The following is an 18206-nucleotide window of genomic DNA, read 5'->3' as shown; positions in this document are numbered from 1 at the left end:
ACCAACCAAACAAGAACACCCTTGCTTGAAACACTGAAGTGTATGCAAACTTCAGGAAGTATCTTTCCTGTCCACAGAAACACAACAGATGAAGGGTACGTAGTAAAGTACTGAAATCAAGACACATACACAGAATACCATAAGCAGTAGTATTTGACAATCTTCTCCCCAGCACTCTCTTGCTTCTGCTCTGGCTCCTGGTCATAACAGTAGCCTATATGAAGGACTTCCAGAGAAAGACCCTTGAAAAGAACTACTTTTGTTAGGAGCAACAGGGCTGGAGGGAGACAGAAAATTCTTCCAGGCACCACACAAGGAAAGCCAAGAGTTATAAAAATACTATACATTAGGGTTGTCCCAGCAACACAAAAACAACCTCAACATTACGAAGAGTAGAAGGAAAACAAGCACTAAAGTTTCACAGCAACAGCCTTTCTTCCATAGCACTGCTTTAATTTTAGTTAATGTTACTTCCATTACAGTGGACTATATCTAATGGATTATAGTATCAAGAAACAGAGGACAGCATATCACTGCTTCCTTTGTTTTGGAGGCACATTGTTTCATACAGCTCAGAATTAAGTATGCAATGACCCTTTTCCACATTTAAATAAAAAGGAGGCTTCAGATCAATCAAAATAATGAGTTCTCTAAACTGCTTTCCTTTTCAGTCCTGTCTTCTTATGGCATAGGAACTAGAGGACATTTTTTGCATCCCTTGAGCAGAAGAGGTGTCTGCTGTGTTCCATGGCTTATTGCTGGATTGACACAGCTGCTTTTATTCTCATGTGAAGAGCAGATATTCCTTGGCATTTTTGATCCAGCCCAGCAGCGCTTGGCTACGCAGTGCCTTCCAGGCTTCTTGGTAATTTAATGCAGCTTCCTTGTAGTCCCAGTAGGTTTCCAGAGTCTTCATCCTGACAGAAAACACATAGCAATGACAGTTTTTCTACTATTCTTTCAGATGTATTGTCACAAAATGAAAAAAGCAACCAAACATGTAAGAACACGATAATGTCCTATGGGCTTTTCCATGCTACTAAATGAAATTCTCTTGTTCTTCTAGGGAGACCTGGAGAGGTCTCTTAAGAAACCAGTGTTTTTAGACATTGTCAGGATTCTTATACAAGAAGAAAACAAAACAACTTGTCTGCCATGCTTCATACACACTCTTCAGTAACAGAAGTATCAGTGCCTTTGTGACAATATGTTACAGGTAACTTCCATGGTAATAAAAAATGCTGATGCAAAGTAGAAAAGGTGGATAGAGATGGGTGCTTTAAATTAGATAGTAGATTTATTTTGCTAGAACAGCTGTAATTGCTGGCTGGCAGGGAAGGGGATAGGGAGGAAGAGTCTTTCAACACAAAATAACAGGGAAGAGTGAGATGAAAGTGAAAAAAATATATATACATATATTAAATCTTCTCCTTAAAGTGTAAGAGACTCAGTTTTGGTGCTCTGCTCCCTTTCCTCATGTAGCACCCACTCCCTGCAGTCTCAGCAGAACCAGTGGTTACTCTGCTGAATGCATCCATTTTCAGAAGACAGAATTTCAAGTTCACAGTATCTGAGCAGTAGTGAAAGAGAGCATAAACACCTCTAAAACAATTTCATCGAGACTTCTTTCATTTCCTTGCATTTCTTTCCCAGCCTCTTCTCCCTTTGCTGAATGGTGTCAGCCACTTGAGACAAAATGTTTATACATTCAACCCAATATGAAGGAAATATCACGGACAACATGACCTTCCTCAAGAAAGAGAGGAGCAAAAGCGCTGTAAGGGAGCCTAACGTAAGAAGTCCGTGAACCACAGCCCTAGGTTCCAGGAAAAGCTTTCATGCTTAAAGGCACCACAGTCACTAGCACCACCAAAAATACCAGAACAGCAAACCAACCAGAAACTATAATTCAGCCATTCAACATTCTGCTATAATAGTGTGACATGCACAGCAAACCATGATATATTATCTATCCTAAAGGCCTTAGGTTTGGAAAATGCAACGCTGTGAACCTGCCTGTGTGCCACTGCTGAACATGGGAGACGTACAGAATCACAGAATGATTTGGGTTGGAAGGGACCACCTAGTTGCAGCCCCCCTCCTCTAGACCAGGCTGCCTAGGGCTCCATCCAGCCTGGCCTTGAACACTTCCAGGGATGGGGCATCCAGAACTTCTCTTCTACGCACTCTTACAAACATGCCTGCACTCTTGTTATAGCCAATCCATTTTGCTTTCTTTATCCCTTTCACATTATTCCAACTCTGTGAATCTAACCACTGAGCTCCTTTTGAAAGATCTGTGAAAGTGCCCACTGCAACTCTAACAATCACAGAACCCCAGAACCAACGGTGAAATGTGATTTAAGAGCATCACTGAAGAGGTAAAAGACAAGCAATTATCTGTGTAAGCGCTGTTCAGGAAAAAACACAGGTCCAAGGACTGTGGACCTTAACCAGCTCCCTCAAATCTCTAGTGCAGGCTAGCTGCTCCTCTCAGACACGGTACAGGTCACCTGGACCTTCCTCTCCACCTCAAGACCATTCTGTAAGGAGTTAGGTGTATGCTTACACTCAGGGATGATGACTAATTGATTCTTTGGGAAGAAATTCTTATACTACCACACTTCCCATACTTAAAGTACTTCTAAAATGTTTAAGATTTTGACACTGTCCTTCTTCTCTGTAAATTCAGCTGTGACTTATATTTATCCTTTACTCTGGAATAGTTAGTGTCAGATGTTGTTTACATCTTCAAAACACAGTTACTTGTACATCCTAGGATGGTCAAACATTAACAAAGAACTACAGTACGCAGATTTTTGGACTAACAATCTTGTTAAAGGTGAAACACCTGTTTTCCTTGGATTTACTGTAGATGCTGGTACATACAGACATATACACATATGTACATATGGGTGTGCACACACACACGTATTTTTTGCATCAGTTGCTAAGCAAAAAGAAAGATTGATGCCTACTTCATTTCCTTGAATGCTGTTGGTTTTTTTTTTTCCCTCCCTGAATCTGCTGGCAAATAAATGGCTTTTCAGTGCATACCCAACAGTCTGATCCAATTTAACTAAAACACATATGGAATTTTTCTAACTTAATTATTCCAGCTGACCTCCTTTATGAAACTGTTCCAGTAGAAGGTAAGGGAAAATCTGAGCTGCTGCTCACGGCACATTCTGACTACATTTTTCCATGCTCATTACTAAAAGAACGATAACATGAAATTCGTGCAGCAGGTGAGATGTAACCACTAAAAGAACCAAATGAGGCAGCAGACTGACTGCAATAGTTAAAAAAAAAAAAGAAAAAGAGAGAGATAGATTTATGTACCAGTAATTTCAAACATTCTGCCTCGAGGAGGCTCTCAACTTGTTCCAATTTAACACTGCTCATGCTGATCCTCTGAAGAGATACGAAGAATCAAAGAGAAAGGAAGGGACAAAAAAGCAGGAGAAGCAGATTTACATATAGGAAAAAAGAAAACGAACATCATAACCACTATGTTAGCTCAATGTAAAGCTTTAACTGCCCCAGTATCTTAGGTCTAACAATGAACAACAGTAAATTAGAGAAGGGTTAAAGGAAGACTTGAAAAAGAAAGCAACTGGACAAGCTGGCTGGTGAGCTAGCACCTCTACTGTACAAACTGAGTTTGCGCAGCCTAAAAATGATGCCACATCTGCAAGTCAGCTGGACTTTGTCAGAGGACAAGACAGAAAAATAATAAAGGACAAAAATGTCAAAGGAAATTACAAAGCCACTGAAGTCTAGAAGAGGCCTGAGGTGAAGTGACTTTATGTAAGAAGCACATGGTCAGCACAAGGAGTCAACTACTCAACAACGTATCAGTTCATGCTATATTCTGCAGAAAATAGTGACTTAACAAGCCACAAGCAACTCCTTCTCAAAAGAGAGTGATAATTTTAAACTGAATTAAGAAGAAAGTATACCTCTCCATACAGCATCAATTAAAACCATTTCAACAACATGGCTCATGCTGACATCAGAGCTTTTAAATAAAGACACAGAAGGTAACTCCAATCTTTAACTCACAAAACTTAAAATCAAGTAAAACCTAATAATTAAACATTCAGGGTGTACTTACTATGGCTGAGTTCATCTTACCTAATGTTTTCATGCCAATGAAAGGCAGAGATGGCCTATCTCCCCTACTCCCAACCACATGTACTTTCTATTTTTATTTATTTTGCATGCGTTCTTTTATTTGCTCCAGCTTTATCTCATCTTGCTAGTTCTAACTCCATCAATACGTTTTGATGAAAGAAGATTTTAGCATCCACTAGGCTAAAAAAATATAGTCAAACTCTTCCTATTATGAAGGGGAAAGAGGTGGCATTTAATGTAATTGCTAAACACCAGTGAGATATCAATAATCACAGAACCATTTGAGGAAAGTGGTTCTGAATCCTATCAAGTGCAGCAGGTAGGTGGTAGCAGCTCACCTTTTCAGAAAATTCTACTTCCTTCCTCTCACCTCTCTCTTTACTCTCCCCCTCCCAGTTGCTCACTGCCATTGGTGCTTTTGGACAAGACTGCTTCAACTTAAGGAAAAAAATATTTCTGCCAAGACAACAGGTTGAAAAGGCTTACACAGAGGGGTCCAGAAGACAGCACATCTGGAGAAGGACAAGGCTCTGTGGTCAGAAAAAGAACTTACCCTTTCAAAAATAGTAAGCCTTCACACCAAAACAACCTGCAATTTCTTTTCTCTCATTAATACAGGAGCTATTTATCCAGTAAGGTAATTTAAACAAACAAACAAGACTTCCTAACCCATCAAGGATATGACATATTATTCAAGTCTCAAATTTTAACAATAGATTTATCTCAAGTGAGACTGATTGGCAGTCTGGATCAGCAGTGTTTCTGAGCTTCACTAAAATAATTTTTCACGCTTAAAGATATTATGAGAATGTATTTACCGGAGAGTTTCTGGTAAATTCTCCTTTGAAATGCTTGTCACCAGCTTTTGGAACTCATGGAACAGTTCCACTTTACAGATCTTTGATCTGATGGGAAAAAAGCAACAACAAGAGAATAAGAAATGGCACAAGATAATAAGAAATGCACTTTCACTTATTAATTCCTCACAGAATCAGCCCTGTCAGGGCAGCATGCCCCTGCCTGGTGCTGAAATGAGCAGCAGATATCCCAGCTGAACTATTTTCTTCCCCCCTCCACAATTTAACTTTTCCTACCCCATCTGAGCTGCCCACTACTTTTTAAAAAACAAAACAAAACACTCTTGTTTTAAATGTTATACGTACAAAAGCTGAATTACCCCAACTGTCCCAGTTAGCACTCTGATTGTTTGCAGAGAACATTTTAACAGCCCTGTATTATCTATGCACCATCATCAGCTCATAGCTATAGCACAGACTAAGCCAGAAGAATTAGTCCCAGAACTGATCACATAACCACAGAAGGATCGCAAGGGTTTGTTCAAACCAGGAAAAAAAAAAAATTAGAACAAATAAAAGAATCAGAAGAAATATCTGCAACAATGGTGTCCTTTTCACAACAACGACAAGGTCACATTCACATATTCAGCAACAGATGGAGGGCAGTTAAATACAAAGAGATTCATCAAAAAGTAAAGTGAGTCTAAGTTTGAAAGATTTTTAAAGATGCCACAGGCATCTCTGTCAGCTTTAAGCCCTTCTCTTCCCCCAAAAGACGGGCAATCAGAGAAACTGTTCATGAAACACGGCTGGGGCTTTCAAAACCAATCATTTTCTCTACTGAATTAAATTCTTTTTATACACTTGTATTTATGATGACTGATTCAGTCTTCCAATAGACACAAGCACAAAGCACAAGACTACCCACAAATTCCTTTTAGTCAGTCAGCTTTATCTTCTGTAATGTTTAGCATTATCTAGTACCTTGCACAGAGGAAAACAAACGACACTTCCCAACAATCACACTGAGATTCCTTGAAGAAAAAATGAGGATAGAAATACAAGACTTGTTTAGTATTAAGCAACCCCCCTCCAATAAGTCTACCAATTCCTTATTTGGACCTTTTATCACAAAAGCTATTTCTGTAAGAGAAATCTGCAAAAAAAAAAGTCCTGCAACATGCTCACTTTCTTCAGTCCTCAGACCAAAAGTTACAAAGTAAAAACTCCGCTAATTTTGCCAATAAATAAGCTATCTTTTAATAAAAAAAATTATCATAGTTCTACACTACTATTATTAACAATGTTCTTCTTTATTAACAGTGACAAGCAAGAAATAGGAAACTTCTCAGCTCTCATTGAGCTTCTCTCACTTTCTCTCCCTTACACAATGACTACTTTGTTAGCCCAGTCCTTAAATTCCGGCTCTGACAACGTATCACACACCACAGAGATCGAAGGGAGAGGACAAAAGGCAAGATGTGTGCATCCAGATATCACGATATTCTCAAACCTGCTCTGAGGGCTTCCAATCCCTTTCTTTGTAGTTCCTTGCCGAAAGCCATCTGAGGTGACATCCAGAGGTTGCTCTGGAACTGCACTCCAACTGATAGCTGGAGAACAAAGGATTATGAATAAGGGAGACACTCTCAGAATGAAACAGAACTTAATCATTCCCTCAATTTTCTGAGTTCACACGATACCGTGCTACTTTCCCAAAGTAGTTAAGACAAACTAGAAAGAGGATTGTGGTTCTCTTGGGCGTACAGGTATACTCCGATTAAAAAAAATAATAATAAAAAATACACACACACACACACTCTCTTCATCTTAATCAGCTCCTTTAAGAATCCATGCCTCTTTAAACACTTAGCCCACAGCTTCTTAATTTCTCCCTTTTTAGAGGGATTCTACTCTCTTTGGTGCATCCAGTCTAGAAGTATGAAGAAACTTCCAAGTTAGATGGCAGTTGTACATCAGTCTGCAAAATACGAACCTACCTTTATCAGTCATCCTTTGTTTTCCTTATTATTTTATCGTGTATCCTCTAAGTTGTTCTCTTTACGTTTCATAACCAACACATCAACTGTATGTAGACATTATCCAAAAAAAGTTACTAGCTAATAGTCAAACAAAAATACTTTGTTGGAAGAGATAACAAATACCAACAATTTTATGCTTTTCCCCTATCCTGACACCTAATTACCATCTTAGACTGTAGTGTTCTTCATGCTGAAACTCAGCATGTCCCATCTTACAGATTTATAAATAACTACCAAAGCATCAGAAGCAGCATGTTTGCAGAAACAAAACTCACTGACACATCCAGTCTGCCCCTCTATACTCTAGCAGTAGTATCTTCATGATCTACAGCCTTGAGATAATTTCTGCTCCCTAAACTCTCTCATTCCTCACTCTTCCTAATGGGTGAAAGAGCTGCATGTACACTAAGTCTAAAGAGAATTTCCATAGCTTTTCTTATGATACCACCTTGCCATTCAAGTTACTGGAAAACTACATATTATAAAGCATATTATGCAGACTAGTAATGTATTGTCATTCAGCTATAAGCCACAATTGCTATGCTCTGCTTGGTGTAAATTGTACTTACACTTATTTAGGTACAATGCTGTAATACTCCACTAAAATGAAATCCTATGTAATGTTGTCATGGTTTTATGATTTTCGGTTATTGGTATTCCACATCATAACATCCTGTAGTGAATGTACCTGGTTCTCAGAAGAGAAGGACTACTACAGTCCCCGGGGTACTTTGCTCCTCTGTTACCATTTTCCAGCCGGAGGGAAAAGATAAAAGCTCGCAGTATAAGAACTTGCAGATCACGAGACCTCGGCCCTTTTTTCCGCCGTCTCTCATTTTGGCAGCACCTCGCTCTCCAGCCGTCTTATCGTCAGTAGTAGAGTAAGGCCTACCTTGATTTTGGGACATTCTCTCTCTCTGTATTGGATTTATCAGCTTAAACTGTAATTATATTGTATTATAGTGTGTTGTTTTGCATTCCGATATCTTATTTAGTAAATTAGTTTGTTTCTCCTCAGATTGTTGCCGCTGTTCTTTGCTCTCAGGACCATCTCCCTACCCTTTTCCCCTTTCCCCTTTTCCCGGGATGTGGGCCCTTGGGTCCCCCGTCCCCTTTGTCACGGAATCGGGCCTAACGCCCGTAAACCATTGACAAATGTCAAATAACATCAAATACATAAACATTAAACAATTCTTGTGTAGAATACCTAAAAAATACCTGGTTAGAGGATACCAAACTCCAGAAAGTAGATAAAAACTGACTTGAAATTCCAAACGTTTTCTATTTTTTCATTTCTTTCTAGATATTGCAGGCTTCAAAACATTAAATTGAACATGTTCTTTTTATAAATAGCAGCTGCAATGGGCCTATCCAGCACATTTCAATACCCAGTTTAAGAACTCTGAATTCAGATTTAATTCTAATTTTCATCCCTACTTGAAAAACTCAATCTAGCATATTTCATATATGCAAAACTGTTTAATATTCACCAGCTTCTTACATAGTGATCTAAGTAACCCTACAAAAATACAGCCAACTTTTTAAAATTTAGTACATTTAGACACAGGTTGCCATAGACTATTTTTGCTTAGTGAATTCACAGCACTTTTCAATGACTGATTTTGATTTCCATGTCCCAGTATAAAAATCTCCTTACCGGCACCTACAAGTAATTCCAAATTAAGGCATCTGTGAATTCCACTAAGGAGCTCTTTATTTCTGTGTTGTTTTATCATCAGGTCTATCCTAATACATACGATATCTTCCAGAACAATAGCAGTTGAAGTTTTTCAAAACTCCTTAACCACACACATACGCTATCAGTTCCTTCCCCTCTCCTTCCTCCACCAAAAAGGAGACCACGTTGCTAAATTACAACATGATTTGTGTATCAATTCATCACCATGACAAAAAAAAGGCAACATCCCAAACAACTTATAAATACACCTTTATGCTATGCTATCCTCCATTCCTTCTACATTCAAAAATTTCTTGAGAGATTAAAGGCATAACTCAAGATGGCAAATTTTCTATTCATCGAGAAGTAGAATGTAAAACTAACTGAAACAAGAAGTCTTCTCATATTTTTCTTTTCACCCTCAAATTTTTTTGTCTTGGCTAGTTATTTTCTGCCTTTGTTTAGATTGTAAATTCTTATAAATTCTTAGTTCATGCTCTGCCTCTAGTTTCCTGTACGCACTTTCCAGAATATTATAAATAATTAAGTTCTGTCTTCAAATTAGTTTACTGCTGTAAATCACACTTAGCCTCTGGCACTGGCCAATTAATGATGTCACATTTTACAAAACATCACCAAAACCACACCATTTATATTTGGACTTTTGCATACCATTACACAACTAGTCCAAGTTAACTCACCTGCACTACACGGAACAAGTTTTCTTTTGCTGCTAATTTGACCTTCTTGGATTGCCTGACGGCTGTGTTCAAATTGAAGACTTGACTGCAGCAATTGGACCTCCTGAGTGAGAAAACCATCAGGTAACGATGAGCTGTGCTGACACCTAAAGTAAACATGGAGAAATGCAAGTGATTTAAAGTCTTGTATTCCAGGACAAGCAGATTCTGAGCAATTTAGTTTCACAGTCTAAAATGTGTTACACTTTAAAACAAAACTGAATGCAAGTTGCAAAATAGAGGTAAGAAGATCTGGGGATATTTTCCCTTCTAAACAGTATCTGTTTTGGCTATAAAAAAAAAGAAGCCACATAGTTCAGTAAGACCTTGTCCATCCTACACAAACTACAATGAACCAATTTTAATACAGGTATAGATAAAAGCTAGTACAAATCCATTGAAGATAGGTAGAATAAAAACTGCAATATAATTCTGCAATGCAAATGAAAAATAATTATTAGAAAGTATTTACATAGTCAACCATACTACATTAACAATATTTTTACAAACCTGAAGGTTCTTAATCAAAAACCAGAAAGATAGAAAAGTTCCATATACATCCTCAGCTTTGTTGCCTTCAAGTACTCACTAAATGTTATTAGAACCACTTGAGGAAAAAACAGTGTATGTTTAACCATCCTAATATTTACATAAAGCAGAAATTAATTAAAACTGAGGCTCGTATTGTCAGATGTAAGTCTGAAAACTGACTTTGCAAATATTTATTTAAGACTTTCTTGACGTTTAATGTGCCTATCATGAGTTAACCACCTGAAAGCAAAAACAGCTAGTTAGACACTACTTTTGTAACCTTCAAACATCTGATCTCTTAAAAATCAACAGCACACTCACAAAAATGAAATTGACTATATGGTGAGTAGTCACATGGCAAAGTCATAGTATTTTCTACTTCCAGGACTAAATAATGAAACAATGAAAACAGAAACCAACAAAAAATATTCCTAAGAACGTTATTTTAAATTCAGCAACGAAAACTTTGGAAAGCAACATAAAACCAGTACCTTCCTAAACCACCCTTCTTATGAAAATGCGCAAAAAGTCTACCAAAGTGTTCGTGTGCCTGGTGCCTGTTTAGTCAGACTGTCTTCAGGACGGACGTTCTTGGGAGCTCAATTTAATTCAATGAAAGTATTGTTCAGCCATTTGCAACTTTAGGAATTTATCAAGGACTCTACTATTCAGTTACCTACAAGAAACAAAAGCTGCTTTTCCTCACCAACTCATTTCTATAAAAGAGGACTTGAAGGATACTCAGAATATCCTGAGTATAGGTAACTGAATAAATTACAAACTCTGCTTGACACCATTTTGAGAAAATAAATTCAGGAAGAGAGTGAGAAAAGTTCAGCTTTACTATGCTAAAGATATCCCAAACTCGTGTCTTTTCAGGCTTTATTTTCTGCTTCTAGAAAAGCTCAGGTGGGTAACAGCACCAGCAGTAGTCATCTACACAGGGCTACTTTCTTAAAATGTGAATTTGCAAAGTCCACATGTTCTGCAAACAACCCCGGCGCTCAGTTTGGATATTTGCACAAGTTGTCTTCCATAACTCAATTTCTATACAAGCTACCTGACTTCCGAAGTAGAGCGCTTACCTTTCAATAATTGCTCTCTGCATAGCTTCTTGGCTATATGGACACTTCCCCACTATAACTGCTGACAAATACACTGGATACTGCAGAAAATGCATCAGAAGGGCTCCTTGACACCCCAACACATTCCAGCGCGCCAGTTTATCACTGCAGGACATAGAGCATGTTCTATCCCCACGACCTGGCTTCACCCGTAATAACCCTACACAGTGATACTCTACGCCAGGTATTAGGGTATCGCTCAGCTCTCCAGGTACACATTTTGCTCCAGTTCTATAAACATCTACTGCCTTCAGTTTGCCTAAGTTGGTCTCCTTGTTAGCTGCTTGCATGTCTTCAGAACATTCACAGCACTTCGGATTCATGTTGCCTTCTGGTTTCACAAACACTTGCTGAACAGCCACATCTTCAGTGATCGTGGAAAAAAACCCACCATCAGCGTTCTTCATTCTTTTGATTATATGACTACTTGCCATTTGCTCCAATTTCCTTTTATCTTCTGGGCCCCTACGATCACAGTTACTACTGCACAGTGCTGACTGTCCAGCTACATCATGTTCATTCACTGACTTAGAAAGATGGTTCTCTGTTTCTCTAATTGGAATAATAGAAGCATCACCACCTAGAGAAGAAATAACATCAAAGTTAGCCAAAAAGGTGTCTCGTATAACAGATCAAAGTAATATTATGGCTACTACTAGCTTTCACAGATTTGTACTCAGGAAAATTGTAATTATGGTAATATATTTTTCAAGCATGGCTACATACGATGATCAGTCATGCTTCAGTGAGATTTGAGCCAATATATGTTTAACTTCAAGATTTTACATTCTCCAGAGTAATCAAAACTGCAAAATTGAAAATGAACACTACAAAGCAAAAGGTATCAAAGGTGCTTGACAGATTGCAAGTAGTGTGGAAAATCTGCAGGAAAATCACATGATACAACCCCCAAAATAATAATTAAAGAAACACTATCAAATTAGGATGGAAATCATAATCCAAGCTGAGACATGACATTCCTACATTTTGCCAACAGGCCTTCATCCCTGTGGTTATGGTTTGCTGGTTTTTTTGTTTCTTTTTGTTAGTTTTTTTTTTTTGTTTTTTTGTTTTTTTCCATGAACACCCAAGGAGTGTGTTTTGTAACAAAATAAAAGGTTGCATTCCATTCCAAAAGATGGGTGGAGGGAGATAGGAGGACAGGAGTTTTTATTTATTTACAGGAACGGTAGTAAATGTCCATGTGTTTTCTTTTCTATAGGAATCTGAGTCCAGGAAGACAACGTTTAAAGTAAAATGGTGAGGAAATATTACAGGATGTCTAACATTTTCATTACTACTGGAAGCCAAGCATCCCAATATACAGTGAGCAGTTTATTGGGCTTAATGAGTTCTCATGGATCACATCTAGTGACATAAAATGCCAAATGTATCTGTGAAAGCCTAGTCAAGTATATCTCAGGGCACATACTGATGACATGAGCTACCTACCACCTTACTCTTAGTCTGGAAAGACTGAAGAAAAGGCATAATCTTTTCTGTTCCTTGCAAGTGGGAATCATGAAATTGGTTCACTCCTCAATACTCACATGGGGTATGACTACAGAAGAAAATAAATGTAATATTTGGTTTGAGTTTCCATTTCCCAGTTTCATTTCCTGGAATAAAGATGCTGCATTGTTGGTAGGAAGTTGCTAGGCGCATTTGATGGAGAAGATACCTGTTAGACAGAAAGTTACCAAGAACCATTTACTTCACTTTTGAGGCATGGTAAAATTGACAAAACTTATATGTCCACACCATCCAGATAATGTATTTGAAGAGCCAATCCGTTACGCTTCTGTAGTCAGACAGTGTCCAAGATACCCCATAAACACAAGCACACCACTAGAACCTTAATAAGAGAGCTCAAAGGGTTAAATTCAGAACAGTTAACTACCTCCTCACATTGCATACATATGGTCAGCTCCTCCCCCTCTACCTATTACCAGACCTGATGCTCATTTCATGATGACAGCTAGTTTAGCAGCAAAAAACTGCAGAAAATTAAATCTTTGCTTCTGCCACCTATCGTACCCAGACAGTGGTGGTCAATGGCTCAATGTCTGGATGGAGACTGGTGAAAAATGGTATCCCCCAGGGGTCAGTACAGGGACCAGTGCTCTTTAACCTTCATCAGTGACACCGAAAGCAGGATCGAGTGCACCCTCAGCAAGTTTGCAAATAACAACAAGTTGTGTGGTGTGGTCCACACATCCAAGGGAAGGGATGACTGGCTTGAGCACAGAGCCCAGGTGAACCTCATGAGGTTCAATAAATCCAAGTGTGGGGGATTGCACATGGGTCATGGCAAACCCTGCTATCAGGGCAAGCTGAGGGATGTAAGGATGGTGCACAGTCCTGACAAAAAGGATTTGGGGCTACCGTGGATGGCACACTGGACATGAGTCAGCAACGTGCCCCTCCAGCCCAGAAAGCCAACGGTATACTGGGCTGCATCAAAAGAAGTATGGCCAGCAGGACGAGGGAGGTGATCCTGTCCCTCTACGCTGTATTGATGAGACCTCACCTGGAGTTGTGTGTCCAGATGTGGAGTCCTCAGTACAGGAGAGACATGGACCTGTTAGCGCGCACGCAGAGGAGGGCCACAAGAATGATCCAAGAGATGGAACACCTTCTGTTTGAGGACAGGCTGAAAGAGCCAGGACTGTTCAGCCTGGAGAAGAGAAGGCTCCAGGCGAGACCTGATAGCGGCCTTTCAGTATCCAACAGGGGGCTATAAGAAGGAAGGGGACAGACTCTTCGGCAGGGTCTGCTGCAGCAGGACAAGGGAAAATGGTTTCAAACTAAGAGAGAGGAGATTTAGAATGGAGTAAGGATTTTTTTTTTTTTCTTTACAGTAAGGGTGGTAAGGCACTGGACCAGGTTGCCCAGAGAAGTGGTGGAAGCCCCGTTCTTGGGGACATTGAAGGTAAAGCTGGACCACGCTCTGAGTAACCTGACCTAGCTGTGGATGTCCCTGTTCACTGCAGGGGAGTTGGACTAGATGACCTTTAAAGGTCCCTTCCAACTCAAAAAATTCTATGATTCTAAGCAAACAGAAGGGTGTATGTGGAAACAGCAAAATGTGACCTTTGACACCTAGTCATAATGCCAACACTGAAATCACATGAAATAACATCCTACTTCTTTGTAAAGTGTCTCTATGATAACAAGAAACAAGCGCTCTCATCTCTGAAGCTGCCAATTCTGGCTACTGCAGACATAGGTTAGAAGTATTTTTGCATCACGACAAACAATCTTGAGTGGCACTAGATAAGAGCACGTGAAGCTCACGTCTCACCTCTGGAAGCTCCTCTTGGCCACAATTTCAGCGTGACTGTCATTCAGAATGTCTCCTAATGCAAGAACCAAATGAGAATATGCATCATTAATGAACAGGAGAAAGTAAACACTACAGCTGCAACAGAATTTCACAGATCACATGGTTCAGCAGATTTGCTAGCATTTGAAGGTTTTAACATAGGTATTAGATTATTCCAACCTATTTTAAACATCCAATCCCTGCAAAAGGAGGTCAAAACTCGCTAAAAACAAAGGGTAAAAGTTCTCACTCTGTAGCAAGTCAGAGACCCATAAAAATCAAATTTTAAATCCTTTGTTATCTGAAATCCTTTGAGTTGAATAAACTGTCTTCCTTCAAAATCTTACTGATGTCTGTTCTTAATAGTAAATCACGATAAACTCAGCATATGCCTAACATCCAATAAATCTCAAGTATTTGTTAATCTTTTGGTAGCAGTTTCTTGTTGTACTGTGATCTCCGATCTAAATTACATTTCTTTGTAACTAATTCTGATATATATATCAGGTTTACACAGTGTACCTTGAAACATCCTGGAGTGCCTGCCTATTCTGAAGGAATATCTGAAGGAACAGAGCTGTAAATCAGCTGTTATTTCAGGAACAAAATGTCATGTGATAAAAGATCTCATTAAACAACGCAGAACTTCTGAAAGCTTTTCAAAAAGTTTTCCTATTATCACAATCATTCCCACAGTCCTCTTTCAAACTCCTTACCAGCTCAGCAAGAACTCTAGTAAGAGAGAACAAAATAGCACTCTGTATCTGAGAAAAGATGGCAATATAAATAAATGCACCTTTTGACCTGCAGATCCTACAATTGAGGAAGCTTCTTTTAAACCTCAATTACCTGCTGAAGTAATATTCTGGCTGCATATCACAGAATGACTTGGGTTAGAAGAGACCTTGAAAATCATCTAATTCCACCCTCTACTAGAATGGCAACCAATGCTAACCACTGCAAACCCATATAGTAATATAGTATTGTGGGTGATAGAACTGATTGAGATTTTCCACTTTTGGCAGTAGGGAATGCTACAAGTTCTTATAAATATTATTTTTACCCCCCAATTCTTACCAATTTAAATTATCTACAGCATCGGCACCATATCCCACACACTATTATCCCCTTTCTAATGCAGATTAAGGAGAGAAACTCTCCTTAATATTTTGTTAAGTCCAGAACATTTTGCCATGTTAAGATCAATCCTTCAACAACTCTTCTTCTGCCTCGAATGTTCTCGATAAAAGACAATGATCTGCCTCTGAATCACACAGGAAAGCATCCGCTACAACCATCTCCATGTTGTTCCTGAAAATGAGTACATGATTTCCTGTCTTCCTATCTTAGATATGCAATTTGTCAGGGGAAACTTAGGATTATTACCAAAACCTCATGAAAACTTGCATGATTTTTTTTTCCTGACATATTAAAGACTAGAAGATTCCTCAGAGAAATCAAGCCTCACTTTATTCTAGGCTTTAATGACAACAAATATTCTTCTCTCTTGTCTCCAGTAATTTTAAGCCTAGCAAAGATTTTAACGATACATTTATTTTTAAATTAATTTGATTGGTAGGTTATGTTAATGAAGTTATCATAACAAACCTTTTAATGATGAAAAGATGATACATTTACCATGCTTTAGATGTGACTCAAACATCCATACTGTTCTGTGAAAATTTAAAATCCTGTCCCACTCTGGGAAGTAACAGCAAATCACAATGATAAAGACACATGATAGTGATTAAAAAAAAAAGTTTTTGTGCCCTATGACACAGAGATATTAGAATTCGGTGTATTAAACCAATGTATAAAGGCACTAAATATGCTAGGAGGCTAAGTGCTAGGAAATAATTTACCCATTTTCAAGAAAAATATGAAGATCTGCGTAGCAAATATTCTCCTTTGTAGCAAACATGAGGTGGTACTTCTGTAAATTGATCTGATGCATTTTTAGAAGTGCTGAAAGAGAACAGCATTAAATACTGTAGAAAATTCCCACTTTCATACATGTCCTTAAGAGCTCCCCAGAAAGAAGCAGTTGATCTGCAAGTGAAGAATAGGCACATTTCTTGTTAGAGATGGCCACTGCTCTGAAAGATAGAAAGGTAGGAAGTCCATGGCTTATTTTAAAGGCTTTAAGAGCGACTTGGGAATTAATCTGCTGAGCTATTCCGGCACATTTATTTTTACTAAAGTCTAGAAGAAAAGGCTGTATCAAAACTCTGATGTTAGTATCTAGATGTTAAGTAGAAGAACAATTTAAACACAATTTTCCTTAATAAATGTGAAAGATATCTGTACTAATACTGTTCTAACATGGCTAAAGCACAAGAAACACCAATAAAAAAAATAAGATACAGAGTTTAGTTTCCTGTTTTATTCTCCAATCCATTTCAAACTGAAGTGCATTCTACTGAGCACAAAACAGTCTGACAATAACATGTGTTAAACCAGTTCTGCCATCTTACTCTACTCTTCTTCAGTCTAACTAACACAGAAAACTCAGTACAAATATATTCACCAACATTTCTTTCCTAGCTGCTTTTTGGCATCAATTGCTGTGCCTTCACCTCTCCTTCCCAAGAGAGGAAAGAAATGCATTCTCAATAAAACATGGACACATAGAGCAAGTCCAACAATAAACAATAGGAAATTGTAACTATTGGATGTCACCTGTCTCATAGTAACTGCACAGTCACAGAATACACAGTAAGGAAGAAAGAGCCGGCTAGTACTTCTCGTGTCACATCTTCCTTAACACTGCAAGTATCTTTTGCACTAGACGACAATAAAACTAAACCATACTAAGTGACTGAAGCACAATTACTTTGGTTTTGTTCTGCTTTTAGCTATTAAACATTTGAGTACATAGACCTGGGACCTGAAATGCACTTTTCCACATATAAAGTTTATTCACCCTCAAGGCAGCAAGTGCAGTAAATGTTTAAGGCAGCCATTTTGTCTGTTAAATTCCTGTCTTCTTGCTACGGATGAAGATGGCATTATATTGCTTCATACTTCTGCCTTCAATCCAGAAGATTGAGTTCAAGGCCTCAGACATTCTTCATTGATTCTATGACATCACCAAGAAGGAAGTTAGGACAGGTAGTCTGTTGTTGGATTTTAAACCATACTTACCAGTTTTTCTCATTTTGTTTAGTCCAATACATTTTGTTCCAGTTCCCAGAGCAACAACCTCCTTGGCTACTGAAAAAGAAAACATTAACTGAACAAACTATCACCAGAAGCACTGCTCTTACATAGTTATCTTGTTAAGACGGTACACAGAATACTGAGTAAGTGGCAAGGTACAGGGTGGCAGGCAGTGAGATGTTCCAGCTGTAGAATTGAATGCAGTAGGTGTAACCATCAGGGCAAGTACATGACCACAGGGTACAGGTACTAACACTGGTACGATACCTAGGCAAAAAGCAATGAGCAGCAGCAAAAGACTCTTCATAAATCTAAGAAAGGAGTGACAATCTGCATCACAACAACCTGGAAGTACCAATTAAGGTGATGGTGAACAACAAAAAAAAATAACAATGCACCAACACAATCTGTCAAAGGAGAGTGAGCTTTCCAGTAGTCTTACAAATAGCCAAATACACTTCTGCAGGCATTTACTCCAGGTATTTAGGACCTGCCCAGACTTTCATCACTTATAGGATAGCCAAACACAGGCTTTCACTTTCTTAGTTATAGTCTGGAAAGAACAGTATTTCACTGGAACTCTCTTTTTTTCAGACAGAAGCTGTAAAAGCTCTTAACCAGAAGAATTTCACAACAGAGAGAAACGAGACAGGAAAGGAGGAAAGGATGTGTT

At 38.6% G+C, this 18206-nt stretch overlaps 1 protein-coding gene across 5 annotated transcripts in view; it reads right to left on the bottom strand.

The window, feature by feature from the left end:
• The window catches only part of ADAT1 (adenosine deaminase, tRNA specific 1), an 18577-nt gene continuing 800 nt past the window's right edge, over positions 430–18206 (bottom strand). For 2 of the 5 annotated variants that reach the window (XM_021408770.1, XM_021408768.1), the window contains exons 2-9: positions 17519–17587; positions 14354–14408; positions 12600–12730; positions 11011–11629; positions 9356–9501; positions 6448–6547; positions 4956–5042; positions 430–917 (exon numbers count right to left, since the gene is read on the bottom strand). In XM_021408770.1, the coding sequence (XP_021264445.1) occupies positions 785–917; positions 4956–5042; positions 6448–6547; positions 9356–9501; positions 11011–11629; positions 12600–12730; positions 14354–14408; positions 17519–17531 (1284 nt within the window). In that variant the 5' untranslated portion in view covers positions 17532–17587 and the 3' untranslated portion in view covers positions 430–784. Of the gene's footprint in view, positions 918–4955; positions 5043–6447; positions 6548–9355; positions 9502–11010; positions 11630–12599; positions 12731–14353; positions 14409–16236; positions 16340–17518; positions 17588–18206 lie in introns of those variants that run through there. The other 3 variants (XM_021408769.1, XM_021408771.1, XM_021408772.1) reach the window with 2 other exon arrangements.

This window comes from Numida meleagris, chromosome 10 (genome assembly GCF_002078875.1).
Source record: "Numida meleagris isolate 19003 breed g44 Domestic line chromosome 10, NumMel1.0, whole genome shotgun sequence".
In the NCBI taxonomy this organism is placed as follows: Eukaryota; Metazoa; Chordata; class Aves; order Galliformes; family Numididae; genus Numida; species Numida meleagris.
This window is presented reverse-complemented; position numbering and strand designations above follow the sequence as displayed.